Genomic DNA, 19841 nt, shown 5'->3' with positions numbered 1-19841 from the left:
CTGTTGCTCATAGTACACCGTTGTTGGCTAAAGCTAACAAATAGTGTAAACATGTATTTCGTATATTATTCAGAACATAGTTTAATGTGGAAAACAGTATGATTGACTTTAAGTTAAGCAGGAAATCGCTTCTCACATTTTCCTCCCAAGGCAACAGAGCTAGCATGTTTTATCTCAGTCCTGGCTGAGGGAGAATTTTTGGAAAGTGATATCAGTAAAGTCTCCTATAGTCTGAATATCTGAACAGTTTAACAAACAATGTACTAAAACTACAAAAGTCAAATAATTTTTGTTTGCATTGTGTAGATACATATTTCGGCACCAGTCAGGACAATAATTCTCAGTGTTTGCATTTTACTGCAAATGTTTATTACCTCCACCAAAGAGGTTATGTTTTTGCCAGTGTTGGTTTGTCTGTCTGTTTGTCCGTGTGCAAGATAACTCAAAAAGTTATGGACAGATTTGGATGAAAATTTCAGGAAATGTTGATACTGGCACAAGGAACAAATGATTAAATTTTGGTGGTGATCGGGGGGGAGCACTGATCTGCCTTGGTGGAGGTCTGCACTCTCTGAGTGCTTTTCTTGTTTTATTTAAGTGTTCCTAAATCCATGTATCATTCGTTCTTTTCATATTCAATTGAGAATCCACAATTGGAAAACCAAAAAAATGACTCGTTATTTCATTATTCATGTACAAATCAAAACTCAAAAAACGGGTTGTTCTTCATTCTTTTGATTGCATGCGCAAATTAAAAATTGAAAATAAGCAAATGGACCAAATGTCAGGTTTCATGTTGACTTTTTTGATATCCGATTTGGCATGACCCAGAAGTTACTGACTTCTTCGTGTGTTGAGCTGGACAATCGTGGGTTTGTTAGTATTCTGCCTAATGCATTCTGTGCAAATGGAAAATTTAGTGTTTTTCAGAGTCAACAAACATGTTACTCTCAAGGAGGACGACGTGACAACTGAAAAAATCAGCAGGATCCTCCAGGTATTGTTGTTTTGTCTAATACAGTGCGGCCATGGTAACCAATCGAAGTAGAACCCACTTTGCGTAACACATGAAGAAGTCAGTAACTTCCGGGTCACACCAAATCGGGTGTCAAAAATGTCAACGTGAAACCCAACATTTGGTCCGTTTGCTTATTTCCAGTTTTTAATTTGTGCATATAATCGAAAGAATGTAAAACAATTCATTTCTTGATTTGTACATGAATAATGAAATAACAAGTAATTTTTTCGTTTTCCGATTGTGGATTCTCAATTGAATATGAAAAGAATGAATGATACATAGATTGTTCCTATAATATAGTTTCAGTGTTTCTGATCTGTGGGGTTAATCAGAATGTGATGTTATTGCATCTGTCTCTGAGTGCTGACAAAACTCAGCACACCATCTGAGATATTTACAAGTCAACAAAACTTCATACACAGGCAAATTACCATAGCTCCAAACTGCCTTTGTATGGTAAAATTAGAGCCAAAGGTCACATATAAACTACAGTGGAACCAGGTAGGGCTCATCTCCCTTTAATAATACATGACTCCACTGAAAACATTAGGAGGTCTCTGAAATATTAACAATATGCTATTTTTGCTATGCATTTTTGAATCTTCATTGTTGTGAATCATGTGTGAAATTAGGTTACGGTTGAATGAGTCATTCAAGAAGTTGATTCATTATTTAGTAATGATAGGGGCGTGTGTGTTGCTTTTGTTATTAGTGTCAAAGCGTCATGGTGCAATATCACAACCACCATAAAACAAACGGAACAAATTGTCCTCCTCAGTCTGCGTGCTGTGACACATTTTTCATTTCTGTTTTGTAGAAAACAAACAAATACATCATAAAGGAAGTACAACAACATGAGGAATGGGAATCAGGAACTGGATCCACATTGGACTTGGAACTGGAATCATGTGTCTTAGCTTATCAGTATCTTTTATTGACTCTGGCACGATTTCTGAACAGAGCTGAGCCATTTTATACGCTCACAACAACTCTTAAGGGCTCAGACTCATGTCAAAGCAGCTGTGACAGTTGATGAATCAGAACTATCCTTCCTTTCAAAATAGAAAATAAAACACACACTCCAGAACTGAAGTTGACTTCAGAGTGAACTGTAATCAGGTAGCCTTCTGTTGTCTCCAACCCACTATCAGTAACATTAAAAGAGATGTCTGCACTGCAACTCTAGCTTGTTTTCCATTAAATGTTAAAAGAATTTGAGGTTACAAAAATAAAAATATGATCTAGTTTGGAGTAAAAACCCTCATCTGCATTATGTTGTGAGCAAGCGGTGCATATCCTCTATCTACATACATTTACTCCTCGCCAAAAAAAAAAAAAAAAATCCTCAAGTGAGTGATTTTTGAGAATTAGGGTAATTTTTAAAATTTTGCTGCTTACACTGGCATTCTCTCGAGCAAAATTTCAAAATGTGCATTAAATAAACTGATGTTAAATTATTATATGTTTATGTAAAATGGATATATTATTTGTCTGTGTCTTTCAATTCTGTGTTCTCAGAAGATTAGAGTGAAATAAAACTATTATCTTTCTTAAGAACAGTGTGAACTACAGCTCAAATAAGATACTTTATACTCTTATACATATATATAAAAATAAAACTTCCTAAGCTATCACAGAACTTCCTATATTTTATTCAAGTACCATAGAACATATATTGGCAGCCACAGCTTATAGACTTATGTTTACATTCTATATCCAAAACTAATTGTACAATGTTCTGAAGACTGTAGGAATTACCAAGCAGCAAAGTTCAAGCTCATGAGAAATTTGTATTGTGTCCATATATGTTTACCTTCTTTTTTTTTTTCTTTTCTTTTAATGGGCTCAGCTGGCTGACAGGCAGCTGTCTATACCGATAAGGCAGCAGCTGACACCAACTGTAGGTAAACATATATGGAGTACAGTCCATATATGTTTACCTATTAAATTTAAAATGATATATCCAAGAAATGATTCAACAGAATTGGAAATGTTCACTTGGACACCACGATGAAATGTGTGATGAAGATTTTGGCAAAAGGTTCAAGTTTAAAGTCTCTTTTGCCCATTGTTATGGGTGCAAAATATCAGGAATGACATAAGAGAATTTAATAATAATAATGGATTAGATTTCTGCAGCGCTTTTTTGGTCACTCAAAGCGCTTTACATTATTGACCCATTATTCATTCATATATTCCCCCTCTGGTGGGGGTAACTACATTTGTAGCCACAGCTGCCCTGGGGCAGGCTGACAGAAGCGTGGCTGCCTGCACTGGAGGCAAGGAGGGTGAAGTGTCTTGCCCAAGGACACAACGGACTGTCTGGGACAGAGTGGGATTTGAACCTCCAACCCTTCAGTTATTGGACAACCCGCTCTACCATCTGAGCCATGGCCAAATTTGGTCAAACTGATTCCACTTTGGTGGCAGGAAGTCAAATGTCAAGGTCATTCTTACCTCAAAAAATACATTTTTTTGATTAAAAAAAATACATATTTGCCCGTAATTGTTAATAACTGATAGGAATGCAATGATACCACTTTTTTCCAGACCAAGTACAAGTACTTACATTTGAGTATTTGCCGATACAGAGTACCGATATGAGTACTTAATACCATTACAGTTCTTAGTTACTTTTGTAAATGTGCTTTATTGTCGTTGTCATTAGTCTGACTAGAACAAAGTGCTGCAACTGACATTTAATGTGTTGGAATGAGCATTTCTCAATCAATCCACCAGAGGGCACTGCTCTTACTTATTAACCATACTGGACAAATACCACAAAGAAGAGTAAAGCTTTTTGAGAAGAAGAAGAAGAAAGTCAATAATAACAAACATGGTGACGACAGAGGGGGTAATACTAATGTCGATGCTAATATTGATATTGATGAGGGTTGTTGTCATAAATCTGTCAGTAGTTTTTCTCTAACTCACACAGTCGCTCTATGAACAGATTAGCTACCTCCACGATTCCCGGTGGTACTGCTTCTTCATCTGGGTATGCACAGAGCCTTATAAGATAAGACGATGATCTTTATATGGCTCTTGGTACATATGCGCTAGCTCCCGGAAAACAGACAGAATTACATGTGGAATGTGCACAGAGGATGGACAACATGCTCCATCCGTATCCGTCTATGTCTTTAACGTTACTTTTGTCGCCGCAACTTTTGTCACCGTCGTTTATTTGCAAACATCTCCACGCTGCTGACATTACTCCTCCACCACGTACCTGCTGCACTATGAGGTGATCATCATGCTGCTGTCAAGTGGTATCGATGTGTTTGTATTGGAGCACTTTTACGAGTATGAGTAGTAGTACACGCGCTCAGTATTGGACCAATACCTGATACTGGTATCGGTATCAGTGCATCCCTTATAACTGAGTGAACTGGATGTACACATTATGATGTAGGGATAGTGGATTATTAACCCATAAAGACCCAGTGCTACTTTTATGTCAGTTCCCAAATGAATTGTTTTCTATATTTAACCTTATTTAAGTGATTTATCACATTACATTATGATATTACCCTCTGTATTTTGCATTTTTAAGTGGAAATCAGTTATTTTCCTATATTTAATTTACTGATCATGTAGTTCACAGGTGCCAAACATGTGGCCCGGGGGCCAAAACTGGCCCGCCGAAGGGTCTAATCCAGCCCCTAGGATGAATTTGTGAAATGCAAAAGTTACACTGAAATTACACCGAAGACATTAAAAATCAAAGACATTAAAATAATTTTAGGTTAATTCAATCTAAAGTGGGTCAGACCAGTAAAATACTATCATAATAACCTACAAATAATGAAAACAGCCAATTTAATCTCTTTGTTTCAGTTTTAAAAATGTTAAAATTACACAAAAATATTTACATTTACAGACAAGCCTTTTACAAAAATGTGAATAACCTGAAATGTCTTAACAGTATTCTAATTTTACTAATATTCTGCCTGTTACGAAATTTTTTGTGCATTTGTAGATCACTGTGATCTGTATGTTATAATGCAGATGTATAAATTATAAAATAATGCATAATATTGTTAAAATTGCGCTTATTTTTTTTAAAGAATTTTCAGGTTCGTATTTGTTCATGTTATGTTCAAGTACAGTTTGTAAATGTAAACATTTTCACCACGGAATTTGACTTTTTTTTCACTCAAACACATAGAGCAAACTTTGCAGTTCACATTATTTATAAGTCGTTATCCTATTATTTATATTATTTTATTGGTCCGGCCCACTTTATAAAATATTAGGCTGTATGTGGCCCCTGAATTGAAATGAGTTTGACACCCCTGATGTAGTTGTTCATACAAACTCAGGTTAAAGTTGAGGGTTATATCAAAAACAGAGAAAACGGAAGAAAAAGTGACTTTTTCAGCAAAATATATTATTAGCTGGACATAAAAATAGTGTCATTTATCAAACTCCATGGGTTTTACTGGTGAATCAATGCTGTGCTGAAGATGACAGTGTTTCCACATTAACTACGGAGCCTCTGAACGTCCAAATGGGTCATATCTGATGACCATGAAAAGATGACAAACTGTATTTTACACCAATTATTTACATGTATTGATAGGATTAGTGGATCAACAGCTATTAAACATTATATATCAGTAGATGCTTTTGGTCGTCAGTAAGTGTTTGGGTCTTTATGGGTTAAAATCTTGCCAAACATATCTTGTGCTTTAAAGGTAATCTTTTCTTTGGATTTACTAAAAAAACCATAAACCAGTTGACACAGCTCTAGCTACATCTAATTTTTTTATTGTTTGTTTTATTATGCATATAATTACTGATCAAATAATGAGAAATAAATCAGTTCTTAATAGAGGATTATAGCAGCTGTACCATTTCCCCAAACTGTCAGAGGAAACCAGTCAGACCACAAAAACCAGCAAATGACATAAAACGGAAGCAAACCTTAATGTTCCTGAAGAGACTCCTACATGTGGCCGGACGTCGTGACCCACTGAGGTCAGAGTTCATGTTGCTGGCTACCATTGTTTACCTTCACCGCCGAATCTCCAAAACCTGCCAAAGACAAACACAGTGTTGAGTAGATACATGGCCAGCCCAGTGGGTGAGGACTAGTGCCTGCAGATCCTGGTACTGGGACATTTATTCCACAATCTGTAGATGTTTATTCTCTAACCTTGAGCACAGTAACCAACATGGTGCTTTCGATTTTCAAGCCAAATGGGCCTGCAGAAACATGTCTTAAGTGAGACCATGTGCACGCTCAGTTTACACAGTCTTTTTTTTGCACAATAACATTTCACTTTGCTCCTCCTCTGCTCTTCACTGACATACTACACACTGGTGTAATGGAAGATAAAGGCTCAAAATACTGACGGGAAACAACCACCCGGAGAGAGGTTAAACATGCACAGAAAAATGAGCAAAAACAGATTTAGGGCAAAGTTTGAAGATTAAAAAAAGTTGCTGTGTGCTCTTTAATTGGCTTCTCATGTATAGTAAATGATAACAATATGACAAACACCACAGGACTCACATTTCATCATTTGCCTGAATATAATGGACATTATGAATTTTAATTGATAATTAGTATGGAATGAAAGACTGGCACCATGCATCTAAAATTAAATTAGCATTGAATACAACTTGCATAAAAATGGAAGTGGGAAAATATACAATGAAGCTTGAATGTGTGGAATGAAAATACACTGAATTAAACTTTAATACCTTCGATACAATCAACATTCCTTCTAATTTTATTTCTGCGTATTCCAACTTTTCTTCCATATATTCAGCTTTCATTCCATGTACTGTAACGTTCCATATTTTCAAACTTCACCTCCATATATTCAAACTTTTCCTTAATATATCCCAACTTTCTTTGCATAGTTTTTGTTTTTCTGTCACCGTATTCCAACCATTCATTTCATGTATTTAAAATTTTCTTTGACATATTTCGTAAGTTTTGTCAAAATATTTCATTTATTGACATTTTTCATTCCCCATATTCCAACTTTCATTCCGTAGTTTGACTTCTTTACCATATTTTCCAACTCTTCATCCACATATTTTACTTTCCATTCTTTTCTTTCTATATATTCATACTTCCATACACTATATTCAGCTTTTAGTCCACATTGTCAAGCTAACAACATACACACGCACATTAAAACATTTTCACATGTCATAATGTACAGGGTGGGGAAGCAAAATTTACAATGAACATTTAGTTGTTTTTTCTCAGCAGGCACTACGTCAATTGTTTTGAAACCAAACATATATTGATGTCATAATCATACCTAACACTATTATCCATACCTTTTCAGAAACTTTTGCCCATATGAGTAATCAGGAAAGCAAACGTCAAAGAGTGTGTGATTTGCTGAATGCACTCGTTACACCAAAGGAGATTTCAAAAATAGTTGGAGTGTCCATAAAGACTGTTTATAATGGAAAGAAGAGAATGACTATGAGCAAAACTATTACGAGAAAGTCTGGAAGATACTATTAAAGAAGAATGGGAGAAGTTGTCACCTGAATATTTGAGGAACACTTGCGCAAGTTTCAGGAAGCGTGTGAAGGCAGTTATTGAGAAAGAAGGAGGACACATAGAATAAAAACATTTTCTATTATGGACATTTTCTTGTGGCAAATAAATTCTCATGACTTTCAATAAACTAACTGGTCATACACTGTCTTTCAATCCCTGCCTCAAAATATTGTAAATTTTGCTTCCCCACCCTGTATATTCAGACTTTTTTTCAATATCATCAAACTTTCATCCATTCATATTCAGCCATACTTTCATACTTACAAGCATAACAAAATCCACATCTATCTGACTATGTTGTGTACATTTAGCCTACGTTATCTTATTATGGTTTAAAACCACCCAAACACTGTGACAGTTTTCTGTGTGGGCAATAAATGAGCTCAGCTGTTTGAATTTAGGCTGTCAGTGGTCACATGAGTCCCAGAGTAAGCATTCCTCCAGATAAAAGAGAGGAACAGGCCTTGAAACCACTGACCATATGGACGGCATTATCTCATCAACTCCCACCGCGTTACAAAGTGTTTAATGAATTCTACATTTTATGTTGATGAACTCAAAACTTCACAGAAACACCGATGCAAAGATGAGGTTAGAGTTCAAAGATTCTATGCACCAACAGTGTGTTAGCAATAGTTTTTGCTGTATTTTTTTGTGCTTTTTCAAAGATAAAAATAGAACCAATAGCCTTGTATGTCACTGGCATGTTCTATCAAGAATCAAAATCAAGTTGAATTTGTGAGGTTGTCATTTTATCCAGGTTGTCAACTAATTCAAAGTCCATATATGACTTCCTATCAGTGCTCAAAAGTAAGTATATTGGTATCTCTATGTTATAAGCCATCAAAATATGGTCATTTAAAAGTAATGGCAAATTTTTAATATTTAAAAAATTCATAAAAAATTTAAAAAACTGAATTTCCCAAAACTGTGTATACATTGTCCCAAGGAAGCTACATATATAATTTCAAATGAATCTGAGCAGTAGTTTTGGCAGAAAAGATGTTTGAAGAAATTGCTAACAAAGATGATGAGAAAGACGAAGATGATGACAAAGACGATGCTGGACACAGCACCTTCACATCGGCTAGTGAAGTAAAACCACAAATCTGTTAGAATGTGAGTGTAGTTTAAATGTTATGACCAAAATAATGACCCAATGGATGAACAGTTGTAGTAATAGTGGTGTTGGTAGTATTATTATGGGAGGAATTATTCATTCATTCATTCATCCATTCATTCATCCTCACGAGGGTCAAGTGTATGTTAGAGCCGATCCCAGCTACACCTTGGTTGTGTTACCAGTTCATCACAGGGCTGACATATACAGACAACCATCCACTGTCACATTCACTCCTACCGCTGATGTAGATTAATCACTTAACCTTTTAACTGCAAGAGTTTGGACGGTGGGAGGAAACCCCACTGACACAGGGATAACATGCAAACTCCACACAGAAAGACCATAATAGTAGTACTAGAAGAAAAACATAATGTGCTGCACACTTTTAGTACCCCTCGGCCAAATATAGTGTACACTGCAAAAAATGACTTCTAAGAAAGTGAAAAAAGCCTTATTTCTAGAACATCTGTCTTATTTTTCATCTAAATAGGGAAAAAAGCTTGCCAAGAAACTTTTAAATAAGAAAAATATTCTTATTTAAAAAAAAAAAAAAAAATCTAACTTTTTCTAAATAAGATTTTCCAGCTAATATCAAGGTGATTTTATTTCTTGTACAAAGCACTGTTTGCTAAAATTCTAGCATTTTTGTCTAGTTTTAAGGCACATTATGTTTTTTTTTAGTTGTTAGACTTTTTTGCTTGTTTTAAGAATTCCAGCAAATAATTGTTGGCAGAATTTTTTTGCTCAATATAAACCAATTTGACCAGATTTAGGAGTATTAGGCTTATTTCTAGCAGGGCATTTTTTGCAGTGTAAGATTCTGTTGAAAGTTACTGTCCTATAATTTAGATTAGATTGTCTTTATGTAAAACTTATTACATTAGGGATGCACTGATTCCAATACGAGTATCGGGTATCGGCTCCGATACTCAGTGTGTGTACTCGCATTCGTACTCGTAAAAGCAATCCGATACAACTGCACCAATACCACTTATGGCCGTGTGACATTCACAGTTCAGTGCAGCAGGTACGCGGCGGTGGAATAATGTGTGGGGAGTGTGAAGAGTGTAGAGATTTTTCAAAATAAATGACGGTGATAAAAGTAACGCTGACTGCAAGTAGTGAAAACGAAACCTATCGCTCATTTATCTTCTCTCTATCTGCTGAAGCTTCGCTTTTAAACCTTATCAGTGAAAACACTGCAATATTAGTATCACATTAGTGTTTCCTCTGTCATCTCCATTTGTTACGAACTTTCCTCTTCTTCTCAAAAAAACTTTACTCTTCTTCGTGGTATTTGTCCAGTATGATTAATTAAGAGTGGCCCCCCCTGGTGGATTAATTGAGAAACGCTCATTCCAACACATTAAATGTCAGTAGCATGACTTTGTTCCAGTCAGACTAATGACAACGACAATAAAGCACATTTACAAAAGGAACTAAGAACTGGAATGGGATTATTAAGTACTTAAATCGGTACTCGGTATCGACAAGTACTCAAATATAAGTACTCGTACTTGGTGCATCCCTATAATACATACATATTTATATTTGAAAGTACTCAGATATTATAACTGCACAAGACTATTTGACCATGAAAAAGTAGGTCAAGGTCACTTATTTTCAACAGGCTTCTGCTCCATGCCAAGATGCATCCACAGAATAAATTTGGTGCAGATATTTAAATGCATTCTTCAGATAATGCAATTATGTCATTGAATGGACAGACAGATGACAAAATGATTACAATACCCCTTTGGCCAGAAGTTGGCTGAGGGGTAATTAGTATTATTACTAGTACAAGCGCAAATAATCATCATATTAGTATTTATATTTATATTTGGCTATTGCAAGAAGCAAAGCCCCTCCCCTTCTGCTATGCCCCATGGGACCTAACTTTAGAAAAAAATGTGAACAAGGAGAGACAAATACATTTCTGATCCCGATTCAGATTTGAGTTTAAGATTTTTTGCTTTCCTTCTTTGCACTTTGTTCAGCACTGAGAAATACAACACTTTTTGTCATTTTTAATGTCATCAGAAGTCAGGCAAGGCTCTTTAAAAGAACTGCACACATGCTGCATGACAGTATCTATCAATATGATCAATTTCTTGCTGATCTGAAGACGAACCAGCGATGACAGTATATTTTCACTTCATTTCTAAATCTGGCATTTAGTATTTATAGTAGTATGGCACTGATATTAGTTGCTAGTAGAAACAGTATGATAATGACTATGATTGTTATTACACAATCATTTCCATAGTAGTAGTAATAGTAATACTACTAGTAGTGTATATTACTATAGCAGAATCTGTGTGGTGGTACTGACTGCTGTTTTATTCTGTGCATGACAATAAATCTTTAATACATCATATTATTAAAAGTCATTCATGACTGTTGTTTAATGATTAAGAGCAATGACTGATAGTGTGCTGGTTTCATTGATAAAACCCTAAAATTAGATGAGATGAGTAAAAATATTTTTTTTTATCACACAGCAGGAGAGTCAGTCAGTTTTCTTTGCTTTTAATTTGTAAAATGATACAGAGAAAATCTGCTGTTTCCAAAGAGCAGTGGAGGTACTCCCAGTATTCCCAGTATTCCCAGTATTCCCAGTATTCCCAGTTAAGGCTGCCATGTTAATAAGGATTCTGTGAGACTCACTGTGACGCTGGGCTGTCCTCGTCCTGTGTTTCGTCGTAATTCTGCAGCTCTGAGTTTCTTTGCTGTTGATTCTGCAGAAGCCTGAAAGGGCGGGGCTTCAGTAGGAGGGGGGAGGGAATCCAAGAAGGAGGATGTGGAATATGAACCAGTCTGAAGGCAGGGAGGGAAAACCACTGAAAACAATGAGGAAAGAAAGGAAATACAGTCCCACGTGTATTGTCTATCTGGAAACTGAAAGAAAGAATATTTCACAACAAAAAACTATTGTTATCTTCCCAAGATGCTATAGCTCATCTTGATGCCATCACTTAGTTATGTCTATCAGCTGCTCAGGTTTTCCCTTACAACTTCTTTTTCTTTTTTACAATTTAAAACATATATCTCTCTGTACTTTTTACTCCATATCTGCGTTACTTTAGTTTCAATACATTTATGGATCATTACTGATTATTTTTGTTGCCTCATTGTGCAACATTTAAGACAAAATCACCATATAATGTTGACCAGAAAAAAAAACAACAACCAAAAAACCACTACAACAAAAACAACAATCTGAGAGATACACCGAGATGAAAATGATGCAAAAGACGTAGAATGAAAAAGGTGAAAAGGATAAAAGCAATGTGAAAGATGAAAAAGAATTAGCGTAATTCATAACAAATAAAAAATAACATAAAAAGATACCAGCCTGAAATAACATGAGGAAAATGACATGAAAGACAACAAGTGAAAACAAAATAAAACTTGTACAAAGACAAAAACAATGTAAAACCTGTAATACAATGAACATGAATTATATTAAAAAATAAAAAATGAGTAGCTGTGACACTCTGGTGGACATAAAAAATGCTTTTGGAGGCGGACATGAGGCATCAGTCTATTATAAAATGTTTCTATCGGCCTCTGAGCTCAATGTTCTGCCTCTTAAAAAACATGGGAAATTGACTTAAAAGTCAGCTTCTCAGAAGATGAGTGGAGTAGAATTCTCAAGAATATGAAAAAATTGCCACGAGAATTACGATCAAGGTTGGTCCAATTTAAGATCTTAAACCAAGTATACTGGACGCCTTCTAGGTTAAAGAAAGCGGGGATAGCGGGGACTGATGCCTGTTGGAAGTGCCAGCATGATAGTGGCACTCTGTTACATATGCTCTGGGAATGTCCCAAAATCTAGGAATACTGGTCTTTGGTTCACACTGTAGCGAAGAAAGTTGCTGGTCAGGGCATTCCCTTTACTAATAGGCTTTATGTGCCAGGGCAGGGGTGTTAAACTCATTTTAGTTCAGGGGCCACATCCAGCCGAAGATGATATAAAGTGGGCCGGACCTGTAAAGTAATATAAACAATAGGATAAGAACTTTTGAGTGAAAAAAGTAAATTCTGTAAAATAAAAAATACACTTAAATATCCTACAATACACGCAAAAATACACTTAAAATTCCATAATTGAAATGTTTACATCAATGAATTGTACTTGAATATAACATGACCAAATATGAACAACCTGAAAATTTGTTAGTAAAATAAGTGCAATGTTAACAGTGTTACGCCTTAGTTTATCATTTATACATGTGAATCACAACTTACAGATCACAGTGGATCTACAAAAGCACAAAACAATAAGGAACAGGCAGAATATTATTAAAATTCCACATACTTAAGAGATTTCAGATATTCACATGTTTTTTTTTGTAAAAGGCTAGTCTGTAAATGTGAACACTTTTGTGTAAATTTACATTTTTTACACTAAAACAAAGAGACAAATGTACAGTTGTCATTATTTATAGGTTATTATGATAGTATTTTACTGGTCTGATCCACTTTAGAATTAACTGACCTAAAATTATTTTAACATCCTTGATTGTTAATATTTTCAGTGTAATTTTTGTATTTCACAAATTCATCCCACGGGCCGGATTGAACCCTTTGGTGGGCCGGATTTGGCCCCTGGGCCGCATGTTTGAAACCCCTGTGCTAGGGGATCCTTCTGTTCTGACTTTTTTGCCCTCCTCCGTTGCGCAGTGGGTACAAACTGCCATCATGATGGGGAGAAAACTCTTAGTAAGGGAGTGGAAGGCTCCATCATCTCCAACTTTCCCCCACTGGTATACCTCTCTTGGTCAATTGGCAGCATCTGAAAGATGATCGTATAGACTGTTAAATAGAGTAGATGATTACAATGACAAATGGGCCCGATACTTCTGCTACACAGGTCAATGACGTCTCCAGCTCAAAAATGTAAACTGGACTTAGTGATAAATAATGACTGTAGTAACCATGTATGTGTGTATTATTGGCATCGTCCTTATTGTTGAAATGATACATCTTCTGATACTAAGCCAGGACACATAATCAGTGATGTATCCTGAGGTCACTGGGTGTTTCGGGTCTCACGAACATCAGACATCCTCACTCAGGCGACCCTACTGAGGCTGATCAGGCCTCAGCACGTGCCCTGGCAGCTCACCCACGGATCGGCTCTCTTTATCCGGAGCCATCTAGAGGCTTTCTCTGCTGCCCTATTATTTGTGTTTCGTCTGGTCAGAGATTGTCCACATCTGCAGTATACTGGCATTGATAACTGGCATAAGATGTGGAAATGTATAGCATGTAAGAATTTATTATTATTATTATTTTTTATATGTATAAAAGAAAAACTTACTAAAGATCAAGTCATAAAAAATAAAAAATGATGTCAAGCATGTAGATTGGAGTAAAGTGAAGTTGTCATATAATTATTTTCCATAAATTCTTTCCTATTTACTTAGAGTAGGAATGATTTTCTTGGTGTCACATAACATTAATATGACATACGGTTCATGAAGCTTAATCATTTCTCACTTTCATCTCTTTTACACTGGTACCTTTACTTCTACTGCAGAATCAATGTGTGGACTTTTGTCACTTTTATATTTAAAAAATATCATTAATTTACTTGATATGTATGTAAACAGTTATATAGCAGTTGATTGAGTCGGTCAGGTTTAGGTCCAAAGAAGAATTGAAAAGACTGTTATGATATTGCATAAGGTTGTTGAAATAATACTATGTTGAATGTATGCCGTGGTCAAAGATTACAGTTTAACAAAATAAGGGACATTTATTGACCAATCTGTGTATGTAACTGTGGGCTACAGTTTAGGTGCAAAACCGACTTGTTTATTGTTGGAAAAGATCTTGTCTACAGGCTAAATTAAGAAAATTAAAAGCTGAAGATTACAAAAACGCAAATGTACTCCATATATTCAACCTAGGTCACCTTCCATGCATTTATTATTCATATGATCACACAAAGTAAGGTTTGACAAACACCTTCAAAATCAAACCAGTATTACTGAGGTTGGGCTCAACTCAAACAATTTCATCTGAAATGGACATAATATGGTGAATAATCAAACATCTGAACATCAACAGATCATGCTTCCATTTAATTTTTATTTTCTACTTCAGACAGCCTAATGTTGTGATATATTTAGTGTCGTAAATTAGTGGGATATCCCCATCTCCACAGGAAATAACTAAGAGAACAGTCATAACTGTAAAATTATAGGAAATATATTTAAGACATCATATCATCAGATTTTCCAGAATGCCTGTGTATTTTTTTTCTGTTTTGTGGCTGAGGTTTTAGTGCCCCCTAATGGTCATGATATGAGTTTACCCCTCAGTTTATATCTGACAGATGGATAAAGAAAAACGTATTAAAATTTAATTTTTTTTTTTTTTTTTTTTTTTGGGGGGGGGGCATGAAATTACCGGTAAAGTTACCCTGATGGGTGTTCTTCATTCAATTTAATTTTACATTGTTTTCTAGAAAAAACAAAATGGGTGACTGATGACTGGAACTGATTACTGTTTTTTTTTATTTTATTTTTTATATTTCATATTTACATTTAGATTTTGAATTATATTCATTTATTTACCACCATCAATTGTTTCCATTGCAAAGTATTGTTCTATTTATTTATTTATTTACTTTGTTAGTTAATTATACCTACATTATCCATTGTTGGTTGTATGTGGGGATGTCTGTTGGGATGGGTCAGTGTGTTTTTGTACTGCTGTCGTAACCAAATAATTTCCTGCAAAGGATCAATAAAGAATCTATCTATCTGTTATTAAGGCATATATCACAATGTATATTTTAGATTTTAGATAGAATAATCGGGTTCAGTTTGGGAAAGTTCATTGACCTCCAGGTTTTCCTTGTGGATGTTTTTTTTGTTGGAGTCAGGTTTTAGACGTGATGATAGATGATTGTTTTCACTTTATATTTCACTGTTTTCATTGAATTATTTGTTTAAAAACATGCAGGTTATTAATCTTCACGTTACACAGTGCAACACTGCATGAAATAAACAGAAAGTGTTGAAGTCTTTAAATGTAAAATGATCAATTACCTCTTCAGATTGACTTGAGTTTGGTTTGTAGACATAATTTAAAACTCATTTTATTTATTAATGTTTATAGATTGTAGTTATTTTACTGATAACTTATTTTTCTGGATTTTATATTGTTTCACTGGCTTTATTAAAAATTCAAGCTCTACAAGTTTATCTATTTAACTGTCTATTTGTTTAATCGATTATATCTGACTCTATTGGTATTTGTTCTGTCTTATTACATCTATGAAACATTTTGACCTACATTTAAAACAATGGCCTCATTAAACACTAGTATATGATTAATACGTCACCTTCCTGCTAACTGAGATAAAGGTAAAATAATGTCTGAAAGAGAAACAGCACAGTTCTCATACTTAACTCCAGTATATTTGCATTTTTTATTCTATTTTCTCTTTTTGTTGCAGTTTTAATCCTCATAAATTCATGTCAAATAAATCAAGTTTCACAGTCTGACCAGCAGGTGGAGACAAAGTCAAACATTCATCAACCACACACACAAAACCGCATTATTTTTATGCAGTTAATGTTTTCATGCTGCTTTAAAAGATGACATCATTGTGATCAATAAAGTTTTAAATATGCAGCTATTCATACTTTGTGTAATGAATGTGGCTGAATATGAATAATAATTTTAAAAGCTCCAGATTTGTATCATAAATAAATGATGAGAGTAAATAATTTACAGAAATGCTCGAAAGTAATAATTTATTAGGTTTTGAGGGTGAATGGGCAGGATAATAGATTTTTACTGATGACAATATGAATGTACATCTAGTGTTTCTTTCTTATGTTCGGCGTGAATTATTTACACACAAGCCAAACAAATGTTATCTCCTGTAACTTAGATATTTATCATTTGAACGTTCTCAGGGTTTGACCTGAAATACGGAGGTGAGCCTTCAGTTTTACTGCCCCCTCTGCCTGGAATACTCTTCAATTGCAGGTGAAAGTACCAGAACTCACTTCACTACAAGCTTTTCGAACCGTCCTATTGGCTAGACAGTGAGAATCCTTTGGACACGGCCTGTGTTTTCAATTATTCACAGACACTTTAAAATTTGAAACTTTGGAACGGCCTGCCCGAGGAGATAAGGCTTGCGGAATCAGTGACATCTTTTAAATCACAAAACACATTTTCATAGACTTGCTTTTATGTGATGTCTGTCCCTTTTTAATTTTATTTTTTTAAATTTGATTTATATCCTGTTTGATTATTAATTTATATTCCCATACATGATGTTGTTTTGTCATTTCATTTTTTGCATTGATTTAACAGCATCATGTTACGTTATCCCTGCCCTCTTTACTCTGATTCACTCATTTATTCGAAGTGCCATATTTTTTGCATTTGTTGTACACATCTCTCTTATTGTGTTGCTTCTATTTTAGTGTTTTCACTTGCTTCTTGTATCCTGCTGTTGTGCCCTCTGTCAAAGCACTTTGTAAACTTTGTTTTTAAAGGTGCCATACAAGTAAAGCTTTTATTATTATTATTATTATTATTATTATTATTATTATTATTATTATTATTATAAATTTGCTGTAGACCACAGGTGTCAAACATGTGGCCCGGGGGCCAAAACCGGCCCACCAAAGGTTCCAATCAGGATGAATTTTCAAAGTGCAAGTAAGGGCATCAAACTCAAAAATAATGTCATAATAACCTATAATTAATGACAACACCCTTTTTTTCTTTTTGATTTAGTGCAAGAACATTAAATTATGAAAATGTTTACATTAACAAACTATCTTTTAACAATAAAATGTGAATAACCTGCACAAATATGAAAAACCTGAATTGTAGAAAGAAAATTAAGTTGAATTTCAATAATATTCTGCCTGTTACTAAATGTTTTGTGCCTTTGTAGATCTGATCTGTAATGTAAATATATATAAATGGTAAGTCGAGGTATAATATTGATAAAATTGTACTTATATTTCTTAACAAATTCCATTTTTTTTTAGGTTATTCACATCCTTTTTGTTTGGATAGTTTGTAAATGTAAATATTGACATAATTGAATGTTATTTCTTGCACTAAAACAATTAGGAGTTCTCATTATTTATTGGCTATTGTGCTATTATTTGACTGGTCCTGCCAACTGCAGATTAAATTGGGCTGAATGTGGCTCCAGGAAGAAAATGTGTTTGACACCCCTGCTGTAGACTGCCATTACTAAATTATAGCCTGTTTTTTATTATTATTTTTTTAAAATTCATTGTTATCACTGATCTTTTAACCTGTTTTTCCATCATGGTGTGTGCTGTTATTATTTGGTTAAATAAAGGTTTAAAAAAAATGAACTGTCAGAGCTGCAGATTTTGGCCTGTTGGTAACTATCTGCTGCACCCACAGGCCAGCCATGTGTGGTAGGACTTGGCAGCTCTCTTTAACACCAGTGTCCATGAAAGGGTTTGGGCAGTGACGCCATGACACACACCAGTGACCTTATTTATGGCCACAATTCCAGCTGCTTCAGCCATGGAGGTGCTGGAAACTGCCCGTTCAGACTTAATGTCTCCTGCCTCCATCAGGCTGATCAGTTGACAGTTCACTCTCAAAGCATCCAAGACATACGCCACTTTTACACAGGGATCCTGGAAAAAAGGCGAGATGGTGATCCCACCTTTTTTTTTTACCACTGACCGATTTCCACAGCCAAGCCAAAGGAGTAACAGAGGTGAGACAGGCTGGACTTTTACACAGCAGACCTGCATTATGAATTCAAAGTTGCAGTGATGCGTCGGAAATACCCCGAGCACAGAGGTGTTGCTTGTTGTGCTGAATTCTACTCCCTGCCGAAAACTGCATCGCGCAGCAGCTGCTGAAAACAGCTCCCCCTTCCATAAGTCAGCCATAAAGAGGGCAAAGTGCACCAAATTCACCCTGTCACACCAGAATAGCTCCTAATGTGGGCTGCTAAAGTCATTTCACTGCTTTAGCTTCACAAGCTAATTCTGATAGGGGATGCAGTTTTCTGCAACATCTGATGCTGAATTCTGCTCCCTGCCGAAAACTGCATCCCCAGCCGCAGGTGATGTAGTTTTTGGCAGTATCTGTTTATATTGTTATATATTTTGTGTGTTGTGTATCTAAGATTTAAGTTTAGAAAGTTTTATATACCTTATAGTTTGCACATTCTTTAATATTAAACAGATTAAAAAAAAAAATAAAAAAATCTTACAATATTATTAACTGCTTAATTGCTACACAGGTATGATGGTGTTAAGAGGCTGAATAATTCACAGTTAATTTCATACCCTACAGTCAGAAAGGAGAAAAAGTTGTGACAGGATGAATTCGGTGCACACTGTCCTCTTCATGGCTGACTTAGGAAGGGGGAGCAGTTTTCAGCAGGGAGTAGAATTCGGCACGACATTGCTAACTTCTCCAGAGTCTTTCAACATTCCACAAATATTAGCATGTCAACAACATGCATGACAACAGCTTGCGGGTCTCAACATCTCCACAGTTTGACATCTTTCTGGTCGCATTGATATGTTTGTTTACTGTACACAGCCCACGCTCATTTTTAAATCCCCCTGGAGTGGGGGTTGCACATGCAATACCCTTTTTTGCCCTTTTGTATTAGCTCTGTATCTGTTTTTACCCGTTTCTTGTGTGTTTGTCCCTGGGCTGCTTATTGTGAAGCATCTTTGCGTACCTAGAAAAGCGCTATGTAAAACCGATGAAAACAAAAAAAAAAACGTCATCAAAATGACACCTTGTTTGTAGAGGAGGTGTTCCTTTTACACAGCATTCCAAAATCATGATTCCACCTTAACAGGGCTCTGTTACTACGTCCAGAGGTGTTACAGAGCTGTGACAGAGGTGGGACCAAATGATCCACCATTTTATTTACATAGACGTCGTTCTGGAATAAAGGTGAAATATTCCAGTAACAGAAATGTTGTGTAAAAGGGGTTACAGACTTACAGGTGTGATGACACAACTACAAGGTTGATCAGCGACCCATGGCCTAAGGCAGAGATGTCAAACTTGTGGCTCACAGACCAAAACTGACCAGCCAAGGGGTTCATTCCAGCCCATGGGATGAATTTATGAAATGCAAAAATTACACCAAAGATATT

At 35.5% G+C, this 19841-nt stretch overlaps 1 protein-coding gene across 1 annotated transcript in view; it reads right to left on the bottom strand.

Moving 5' to 3' along the window:
• The window catches only part of slco2b1 (solute carrier organic anion transporter family, member 2B1), a 45246-nt gene extending 33804 nt beyond the window's left edge, over positions 1-11442 (bottom strand). Inside the window, exons 1-2 of the mRNA XM_030154430.1 lie at positions 11344-11442; positions 5948-6058 (exon numbers count right to left, since the gene is read on the bottom strand). Coding sequence (XP_030010290.1) covers positions 5948-6028 — 81 coding nt within the window. The 5' untranslated portion in view covers positions 6029-6058; positions 11344-11442. The remainder of the gene's footprint in view (positions 1-5947; positions 6059-11343) is intronic.
• Between the last annotated feature and the right edge of the window lie 8399 nt (positions 11443-19841).

This window comes from Sphaeramia orbicularis, chromosome 14 (genome assembly GCF_902148855.1).
Source record: "Sphaeramia orbicularis chromosome 14, fSphaOr1.1, whole genome shotgun sequence".
Lineage (NCBI taxonomy): Eukaryota > Metazoa > Chordata > Actinopteri > Kurtiformes > Apogonidae > Sphaeramia > Sphaeramia orbicularis.
The sequence above is the reverse complement of the archived record's forward strand: the minus strand, read 5'-3'. Positions and strand labels throughout refer to the sequence as shown.